General features: G+C 38.2%; 1 protein-coding gene across 1 annotated transcript in view; it reads right to left on the bottom strand.

The window, feature by feature from the left end:
- Window positions 1-4,382: 4,382 nt before the first annotated feature.
- LOC144656582 (uncharacterized) overlaps window positions 4,383-11,041 on the bottom strand; it is a 432,902-nt gene continuing 426,243 nt past the window's right edge. The window contains exons 18-19 of the mRNA XM_078516801.1: window positions 4,878-4,949; window positions 4,383-4,449 (exon numbers count right to left, since the gene is read on the bottom strand). Of these exons, the coding sequence (XP_078372927.1) occupies window positions 4,383-4,449; window positions 4,878-4,949 (139 nt within the window). The remainder of the gene's footprint in view (window positions 4,450-4,877; window positions 4,950-11,041) is intronic.

The following is an 11,041-nucleotide window of genomic DNA, read 5'->3' as shown; positions in this document are numbered from 1 at the left end:
GTTACTATGTTTTTATCGATTTCGTGCCTCGACTTTGGAACCTTTTTCAGTTAGATAGGCTGCAACTAAAACCGCGGTTATTTTGTTTATAGGTGTAGCTTTATTCCTAGGTCTTTGAGTTTTTAGTCATACCATCTAAGGTTATCTAAGACATCCTTTGACTTGACGTCATACTCTCAGTAAAGTTCCGAAGGTAACGATCCCCTAAATGTTACGATCATCCATAGGGTATCGCTAAACTTTCACCATTAGTAGCGATCCCAAGTGTTATTAGACTTTCTGGGAAATAAAAGTCGAAATAACAGGTACCAAGAACGATTGGCAATTATCCTGTTCTCATGTTAAGATGGTTTCTACTCAACATTCGAGCAATACAGGCCAAAGTAAAGTTATACATATATCAGGTCACTTAGGTATAAGACTACTCTTTTCATTACTTTAATTGCTTAGTAAACCGATTGCTCAGTGGTACAGCTTTTCTTCTAAAGCGTGTGACCCAAGATCGACTCTCATACCCTGTGGCTAGAATTCTTTTTTTCTTCTTATTGTTTTTTTCCACGGATATTATATACATATCTGTCTTGTATAGAGTTTCGTTACTCTTTAACTGATTATCCTTTAATAAATCGTGCCGTGCTCTTACCTTCCCAGTCTTTTAATAACACATACGTAAAGTCACTGCTCATCGTTTCCGAATGTTCGCGATTATTATATAAGAAAAGGCAATATTTCATCGTTTGGGAAACGATTGTTTCTCATTTACAGGGGTGAAGTATTTTCTACACTTATTTCTTTGAAATGATACCTTTGTAAAGCTGTGTTTTTATTCACAGCCGAGGGAAACGAAATTTAGAAAGCGCCCGTGAGCATACCTAATTTGCATAATGTTAACAACGATGGAAGGATGGAAGGATGAACGGATGGCTCAACTTCCCCACTATACTCGTTCATTATGCCTTCACGAGTAAAAATGGATTTGAAATTATCTATATTTCGGTTAAAACGGACGTTTCATGGCAGTTCAAAACAAATTATCATCACGAGCTGTAGATAACCAATATTTCGCCCGCAACAGTATTTTATCCACATGAATACCAAGACATTTCACGAATGCGAAATAAAACAAAACTGGTTTCAAAACTGATTATTTATTTACTTTCTGTGAGGCTGAACCAGAAACGTTGTATCATTTTTTTACCAGTGTCCCCACGTCAGACAGTCTTGGAATGATTTTGAATCTTGCTGGAACCTCTTATGAAATCAAGTAGCTCGTCTTACTTTACAAAATTTTGTATTTGGAATAATATCAAAGCAGTGCTCTTCTTTGGATTTACAAAACTACTTTATTATTATTGTAAAATTGTTTCTGTGGGACTGCAGAAGAAACCGGACATAAATTCAAAGTTTTTAGAACAAAATGATTATTAAATATGAAACTGCGAAAAAAATAAATAGATTATTCAAAATTTTAAAGGGAAGTGGCATATAAAGTAAGGAATTATGTAATTTAGTTTGATTTGCCTTTTTTCTTTTTTCTTTTTTCTTTCTTTCTGATGTTGTTTGTTAAAGGCATTTTTCCTGAAATCTTTAAATTTAAATACAATTCAGTACTTCCAAAGTCTACAGACTTGATAAAATAAGGAATATTCCTTCAGGCAGCGCTTCTATTTTATTGTCACTAAGGTCCCTGTAACAAATGAAACGAGAATTTAACAGATAAACAGACGGAGAGCCAGACAGACTGACCGACAGGCAAAGGACGGATGGACAAGAACAGCGTAAGTGAACGTACTTAGCGTCTCAGTGAGGTATTGTCTGTTCTTAATGATTTCTTTCTTCTTATCATCACGTTACTATAGCTCTTACACTTAGAGTAACGACCACGAGAAATGAAAACAGCAAAAAAACACTAAACTACAAAATATCAAAATCGAACTTCTTTACGAAATGTAATAATTTATGCAATTTAAATACTTTGCAACTTCCCAGGGAAAGTAAACATCAATAAAAAACATTTGCTGCGAAAATTTATGATTTGCTCTTCGATGTAGTTCTGAAGACATTTTTCCTGAAATCTTTCAATTTATATACTGAACAGGTGCATGTACTTACAAAGAAGAAAGCTTTGGTGAGCTTTGGAATATTCCTTCAGGCAGTGCTTCTATTTTATTGTGGCTAAGTAACCTGTAACAAATGAAACGAGAATTTAAGCTTATGAAAAATGTTAAGGTGATGATTAAAAACAATAAGCTTCATATTTATTAGAACCACCAAAATGTTAAGCAAAATACACATTATGTTTTCATGTTCTTAACGCTGTATATAAGTGTTTTTTTTTTAAAAGAGACAGATGCAGCTTGCAACGCAATCGGGAGGGTTGTACAATACTGTGGACTAGATTCCATCCAAAAAAGATATAGTGCGAATCGAGTAGGGATAGGCAAGACCGATAGATAGACAGAGGGACAGAACTGACATGAATTAAACTGAAACTTTAATCAAACTCCGAATTCCATAAATTGACACTAGTTGGCGTTTATTAAAGTCGAGTAAAATTAATGCTAAGTAAATATATAATACAGAGTAATTATTTACTCTAATAAATATCTCGATAGTCAGCTCAATTGGAGAAACTATTATAAAGAATTACCTAGAATCCTAGAATCGTTCTTTTGAAGATAGGTCGAAGATCAGCTATCTATAATTAATTAGGCAAGCATTTTATAATTTAGGTACCCACAAAAGTGATGGGGTTGTGAACAGGCCAATTATCGTGACTTTTATTCTCTTAGGGATATTAGCTGACAGGTACCTGTTTAATATGTCGTCGGTCTACCTGCGAACGTTTATGCATACCGTTAACTTTAGTTGATATTGCCCTTGTTTGCTATCAAGTTAATTATGTCGTTGTTATTTTGTAGTACCATTCTGTAATTTAATAAAATTCAGACGGACAGACAGACAAACTATACGGGTTGACAAGAACAATAATAACCAGTAAATGTAGCGTTTCAATGAACGAGAAAAAAAAAACACTTAGTTAATCATTTTTAAAAATAGTGCTTCAAACAAGATTGGTACATTTCAAGACAGTACGTTTTATTGTGTCGTACTTGTTTACATGTGTAATTATGACAGCAAGAATGTTATGGCCCGAGAGGCGTAGAATTCGTTTTTGAGCGGTTTCTAATTTTCAAATTTCTCAAAACTATAGTCGCAACTACAGTGATAATGACGATAATTCCCCGTCTCATTACTTTTCTAATAACGCCTTATACCAGGTTTAGATTCGAAAGGTTTTTCCTTGGTTCAGGGGTTGCTTGGAGTGACAGTTGTGAAAGAGTATTGGGTTTTTAAGTCAGACCATCTATATGCTTTCTGAGACATCCTTTGACTTTACGTCATACTTAACGTCATTGTAAAGTTCCGAAGATAACAATCCTTTAAAAGTTACGACCATCCATAGAGTATCGCTAAACTTTCACCATTAGTAGCGATCCCAAGTGTTATTAGACTTTCTGGGAAATAAAAGTTGAAATATCAGGCACCAAGAACGATAGGCAATTATCCTGTCCTCAAGTTAAGATGGTTTCCACTCAACATTCGAGCAATACAGGCCAAAATAAAGGTACCAAAGAAATCTCTTACCATGGCAACAGCTTAAGTACAGCTAACCAAAACCTGCTGAAACTTTAGCACCCAAGCTGACCCCGCGAGAGAAAAATGGATTTGAAATTATCTATATTTCAGTAAAAACGGACGTTTCATGTCAGTTCAAAACATATTATCATCACGAGCTGTAGATAACCAATTTTTCGCTCGCGACAGTATTTTATCCACGTGAATACCAAGACATTTCACGAATGCATAATAAAACAAAACTGGTTTCAAAACTGATTATTTATTTACTTTCTGTGAGGCTGAACCAGAAACTTTGTGTCATTTTTTTACCAGTGTCCCCACGTCAGACAGTTTTGAAATTATTTTGAATCTTGCTGGTACCTCTTATGAAATCAAGTAGCTCGTCTTATTTTGCAAAATGTTATATTTCGAATAACATCAAAGCAGTGCCCTTCTTTGGATTTACTAAACTTCTTTATTATTATTGTAAAATTGTTTCTGTGGGACTGCAGAAGAAACCGGACATAAATACAAAGTTTTTAGAACAAAATGATTATTAAATATGAAACTGTGAAGAAAATAAATAGATTATTCAAAATTTTAAAGGGAAGTGGCATATAAAGTAAGAAATTATGTAATTTAGTTTGCTTTGCCTGTTTTCGTGTTTTTTATTTTATTTTATTTCTGATGTTGTTCGTTGAAGAAATATTTCCTGAAATCTTTAAATTTAAATATTTGCCAGATTCATGTACTTCCAAAGTCTACAGACTTGATAAATTTTGGAATATTACTCCAGACAGTGCTTCTATTTTATTGACGCTAAGGTCCCTGTAACAAATGAAACCAGAATTTAACAGATAATCAGACAGAGAGACAGACAGACCGACCGACAAAAAAAGGACGGATGGACAAGTACAGCGTAACTGAACGTAGCGTCTCAGTGAGGTATTGTCTGCCCTTAATGATTTCTTTCTTCTTAACATCGCGTTACTATAGCTCTTATACTTGGAGTAACGACTACGAGAAATGAAAACAGCAACAAAAAAAAACACTAAACTCAAAAATATCAAAATCGATCTTCTTAACGAAATGTAATTAAATTTATGCAATTTAAATACCTTGCAACTTCCAAGGAAAAGTAAACATCAATAAAAAACATTTGCTGCGAAAATTTATGATTTGCTCTTCGATGTAGTTCTGAAGACATTTTTCCTGAAATCTTTCAATTTATATACTGAGCAGGTGCATGTACTTACAAAGAAGAAAGCTTTGGTGAGCTTTGGAATATTCCTTCAGGCAGTGCTTCTATTTTATTGTGGCTAAGGTACCTGTAACAAATGAAACGAGAATTTAAGCTTATGAAAACTGTTAAGGTGATGATCAAAAACAATAAGTTTCATATTTATTAGAACCACCAAAATGTTAAGCAAAATACACATAATGTTTTCATGTTCTTAACGCTGTATATAAGTTTTTTTTCTCTTTTTAAAGAGACAGAGTCAGCTTGCAACGGAAGGGTTGTACAATACTGTGGACTAGATTCGATCCGGAAAAGATATAGTGCGAATCGAGTAGGGATAGGCAAGACCGATAGATAGACAGATGGACAGATCTGACCTGAATTAAACTGAAACTTTATTTAAACTCCGAATTCCATAAATTGACACTTATTGGCTTGTATTAAAGTCGAGAAAAATTAATGCTAAGTAAATATATAATACAGTGTAGTTATTTACTCTAATAAATATCTGGATAGTCAACTCAATTGGACAAACTATTATAAAGAATTACGTAAAAAAGCAAAAATCGAAATCGTAGAATCGTTCTTTTGAAGATAGGTCGAAGATATCTATAATTAATTAGGCAAGCATTTCATAATTTAGGTACCCACAAAAGTGATGGGGTTGAGAACAGGCCAATTATCGTGACTTTTATTCTCTTAGCGATATTAGCTGACAGGTAGCTGTTTAATATGTTGTCGGTCTACCCGCGAACTTTTATGTATACCGTTAACTTTTGTTGATATTGCTCTTGTTTGCTATCAAGTTAATTATGTCGTTGTTATTTTGTAGTACCAATCTGTAATTCAATAAAATTCAGACGGACAGACAGACAAACGGTACTGGTTGAAAAGAACAATAATAACCAGTACATGCAGCGTTTCAATGAACGACGCAAAAACCCCTCAGTTAATCTCTTTTTTTAAAATAGTGCTTAAGCTTCAAACAAGATTGGTACATTTTAAGTCAGTACATTTATTGCATCGTACTTTTTTATGTGCCTATAAAAAAAAGTGAAAAGAAGATTTGCGTTTATTGAATAAACATAATAGCAACTCACTGGGGGTCTCAGGTTCTTTATTCCAATGACCAATGCATGAATTCCAAAAGAAGTACACTTGCTAACTACGCTCTTGCTTTTGTTGCTCGCTTATTAGCTATCACAATATGCCAGTTAATTGCGGTCACCTCGCTACATGTATCTGTACTGTTGGGCTTGACTAGCGTTTTCGCCTATTGTATTTAATCACGATAAACATGTCTTTCATACCCTAAATACACAACAACTCATTTGGTGTCTCCGGGTCTTTAATGCATGACCAACGCGTGAATTCCCCAAATTTCCCCCAAGGAGTTGTTGGCATCATGAGTGAGTGATGGCCTCCCTCATAATTATATGCTTAGGGAAGGTACGTTTTTTATTGGGGGGGGGGGGGGGTGGGCCGGGGCTTCGGAGGGGAGGGTCATCAGTAAATTTTTTACGAATTGGGGAGGGCCAAACCTGTTTATTTCACAGAAGGGGGAGGGTTACACTTTTTTCCGGCACAGAAAAAATTTTATTAACAAGAAATAAAACATAAACAGCAGCAACAAACATAACACATGGACTTCGTATGGTTTCAAAAAAGAGAACCTAAAATTCTCTCAACGTTCGCATGCTACAGCACTCATCAATGGAAGCGACGGTTACAAAAAGCGAAAAATTTTAAAACTTGAACATTAAAGCGAGGTACTGGTAACGACTCTTTTATTTGTTAACAAACACGCGAAGTCTTTGGAAAACTAAAACTTTTAAGTATAAGCAAAACTACCAGCGAATATCAATCCAGACTATTAATTTACGAGTGTCAAAAAATTGTATCAAAATAGTATGTTCTCCCAGCTGACATAATCGTCTCTCTCGACCCGTGCGCGTTTTCGTCCATATTTTGACGGCGGTAAATTTTCCGGACAGGGTTCTGGTAAATCAGTCTCCGTTGACGATTCAGCACTTGAGCTACTTGAGCTGGAACCGACAACTCGATTTATTACATCACTTCCTGAGTCAGTTTCGAGTTCGAAATTTGACGAAGTCACTTGTTGTTGCACGTTTAACGGGGGCTGCCGAGGTTGTTCACGTTCCATAGTATCGTACAGCAAGCTGCCAATGTGTGCTTTGATCATCGCGACCTTCTCTGCTTTGTTCCCTTTGAAGGTCATGTTGTGATAGGAGAGGTACAACGATAGCTCGTTCACCCTCAAGGACGACAGCTTATCGGAGTTGTACAGTCCAACCCAGTCAATATCATTGTATTCCCGGTTTTGCCGTTCCATTCGCTCTCTTTCGGTCTCCTCTTTCTTCTTCTCTTTACGCATTTTTATCTGGGCAAGGTGCTCAGCATACTCTGCCACAAGCTTTTCGGGGACAATGTACTTGTCTGAAAACTCTCTAATGGCTTCGCTGTCCCCACAGACTAGTTTTCCATCCTCGAACAACCGCTTAATCTGAGCTCGAGGCTGGAAGTCGTCTGGGTCACGGCCATCAGTGGGAGTTTCATTCCAAGAGAGGTAATGGAAATTTGGAAGCTTGCTATAGTCGGGAAATGGTCTTCGAGTTGGAAGTGGCAAAGCGCTAGTGTCATCATCCTGGCAAAACTCACATAGTTGGCCATTTCGCTCTTGACATGACATTCGCCTATATTCCATATATAGCTCTCCTTTCTCACAATGAACGCTCTCAAATTTTTCCAGCTTTGAAAAATACCCATGCCCCGGAACAGACCTCTTTTGATTGTTAGTCACCCCAAGATACTCCTTCAAATACTCGCGATTGTAGAAAAAGTGATTTTCTGGTCGGTCGACCAAAAAAGCTGAAACATACCCCCGTGGCGCTGGGGAGTCGTCAATTCGAAGACACACTTCCTCAGCAACAGCCCACGCGTTTTTTTCCATAACTTTTTTGCTGTGCGCGTCTAGCTCTGACGTTGAAAGACCCTTAACTTCCTCTTCAGAAAGTCCATGTAAAGTCTCGTATATCTGCCATTTGAGACTGCCTCCATCACACAGAGCATCACCAATACATGCGTTGAGTCTCTCTGCTTCATTCTGCCCCGAGTCTTCTCTTGCACGGTGAATTCTCAAAACCTTTTCGTTGCCATGAATTCTTGCTTTCTCTAAAATTCGCATTCTGGACTCTGCACTGGACACCCCCACTCCTGGGCCGGCATCAGTTAGCTCTAGTAGGCGTGGATACACAGGTGGCACTCTGAGGCAGGCGATTCTTCTCAGGACCTCATCACATTGATCAAGTACGGTTTTCATTACCCTCTGCAACTGTTCACCAGTTACATGTTTCATATCCGTTTCTGCCTTACTTACACAATCTAGAAGGCAATTGACAACATTGACCATGTTGTCTCCAATCTCCCTCTCAGGGCCTTCAATGTCCTGATTTTCTTCCCAAAGTTTCCTTGCACTTGTAAGCTGGTACTCTAAAGAATGTAGGCGCAGCTGTTCATACTTTCTGTGAGGGCAGTTGTCAGCCCCAGTCACAGAGAGAATATCGATCTCTGTTGTTGAATCCATGAAATAGAACGTACAGTCATGCACTCGAGCACATAAGCCACGAAGTGCCTCCGAGTATTGGTGATTTATATTTAACTGTTCCGGTTCATGGATAGTTGGCTTCTCCCACCTAAGGCGCATGCTGTTGGACGCCCAGGTTGATGCATGAGTAGGCACGTAAGCTTTGGGTTCAACAACCACAATACTATCATCCGTTTTGGTGACCAGTGTAACCTCTTCTTTGACCACTTCTGTCTCTTTGCGGATAAACCTGAACGCAGATGGGGTAATGTACACTGATGCCTCAGGAAAATCATGTACTGGCAAGGATCTAGCCCTGGTTTCGTCTGCCGGCTGGAGAATAGTTTGCTGCCGGGCCCCTTTAGCTCCCTCGGATGTTTCTGGACGCAAGTACGCCTTATCATCCATGCTGATACAAATGCTCCCATTGGCATTGCCAGCTGAAAAAAATTCTTCCTTAGCCAGCTGCACTTGCTTTCTCTGATGGTGAGTGCACTCATTTCCACGATCTTCAGTCTTGGGTGGTTTTTTGCTACACCATAATCCTTTCCCTAGGTGACGCTTCGCTTACCGTGACCTCCTATTTGTCGGCCTGGCCCTGGTGGTTATGCTTGAAACTGACTTCAAAAGTCTCTTCCCTTGATTAAATCGACGGTAATTGGCAATATTTAGAAGATCTCTGCATTTCACTCGGTGATGCGTATAAAGAACAGATTCATGTCTTCTTCCATGAATGGTCGCCTTGTCCTCAATGCACTTCACTAGCCATTCCTCATCTTCTGAGTCAAGCTCCTGTTTTCGTCCTGCACCCAAACTTCGCTTTGTGATTCTCTGCTCAACAACAAGTCTACGAGCAGTCCTCTTGGCAGCTTGGTTGAATCGTTGCTCATCCTGTTTGCTTCGCCGATCCAATGTTGCCACAGTATTTTGCAAAGATTCTTTAAGGGCTATCTTTTGTTCTTCGAGGTCCCCAACTCGAGCGTCAGTCCATTTGCCCCGCACTAGCTCCATTGTCTTCTCAATTTCGCTAATCTTTCTCTCCAGTTTGTCTTTCTTTTCCTTGAGCCTCAGTTCTACCATGTCTTTGGCTGCAACATTGCTATTTTCCCAAGCACAAAACCGTTCCTTCAGTTCTCTCAATAGTCTTACAACTCTGTCAGGTTTAAAGCCAAGATCATAAATTCCTTGTCGAGACTTTCCAGTGCAAACCAGAAGTTTAGCAACCCACCGATCATATTCTGTTTCCATACTTGCAAGAGCCCTGGATAAATCTTGAGCGGAAAGACCAGACTCTGGTTCTAATTCCTCTACTTCCCTTCCATGGAGGGCTTCCAGAAAGTCACAAATATTGAGTTTGGTGTCATTCAAAAAGACGAATCGGCCATATTTATACGAATATATGATAACTCCCAGACCGGTGTCCTTGTCAAGCAGTTCATCACGAAATTCGTGATTTGATATGCAACAAAGCGTTTGCATATTCGTTTCCAGTATGTACTGTATTAAGAAAATCACGAGAAAACATTAACCAATCAAAATTGCAATATTTGGATTAAATTCACAGCTCGCACTATCTCATGCTCAATGGCGTAATCCTGTTTTTGAACAAGTTCGTTGAGTAAAGTTAAATTTGGTTAAACTCTCCTGTTCCATCGTCTTAAAAGTAGTCTGGAGAACTTTACTTTGATACACCTATTGAATTTCTTTAGTTTCTAAAAGAAAGTTATGGCGCTAAGATTGGAGTTCACGTAACTTAATATACCGCAAAATCGAAAATGTTGTTGCGTGTGTCATTAAGTGTATAAAGTATTCACGTACAAACTCTTCGTGTTTCCAAATATGGTACTTGGCAAAGCTGAATATTCAAACACTGTGAACGCGCGTTACACGTTTCAATCTCTGGTATAGGAACGAGTATGAAATAAGGTATGAGAGATAGATATGTGGATAAAGGGATGATCCATTAAGGTAACGCCGTATCGAGGATCATTATAACAACAAAACATGAGAATGGAGGCGAAGTCGTTCAGCGATACTCAACAATCAATGCACACATCTGGGGTTCCGGGCATCTATAGTTTTTACCTATGTTCTGTTTAAACAATGGAGTGTTTCTGTCGAGGAACTATCGGCTGATAGTTGCCCCGCGGAAGGTTAACGTCTTTAAAACAAATATTAGCCCGAGAAGAGAAGATTTAAGGGCTAATATGCTAGTTTTTAGTAACGACCCCTCCAAAGTAGGACATAAAAACGCTGTTTAATCCAAGATTACTGTCGCGGCTTTTAGTGATTTGCTTTTATTTATTTATTCGTATTTGTTATAGTTTCGTCACTTTCGTAGTTGGCATCCTTCCGTCTACGAGAGACGATGGTGTAGCGTCCAGTTTGTTTTATCTGCACCTACGCGAGTGGCTAAGCAGGCCAATTCGCGAGTGACAGTCTCTGCTGCGTCACTTTACCAAATTGTAATATTTGCTTTGTGTGTTTATTCTGCATGCCTATATTTTTCGCCGGCCGTATGCTAATTTACTCTTTATATTCGTGCGGCCTTTTTCTCTCTCACTTCGTGTCAAGTT

Source organism: Oculina patagonica, chromosome 6 (assembly GCF_052425735.1).
Source record: "Oculina patagonica isolate OP01 chromosome 6, crgOcupat, whole genome shotgun sequence".
In the NCBI taxonomy this organism is placed as follows: domain Eukaryota; kingdom Metazoa; phylum Cnidaria; class Anthozoa; order Scleractinia; family Oculinidae; genus Oculina; species Oculina patagonica.
This window is presented reverse-complemented; position numbering and strand designations above follow the sequence as displayed.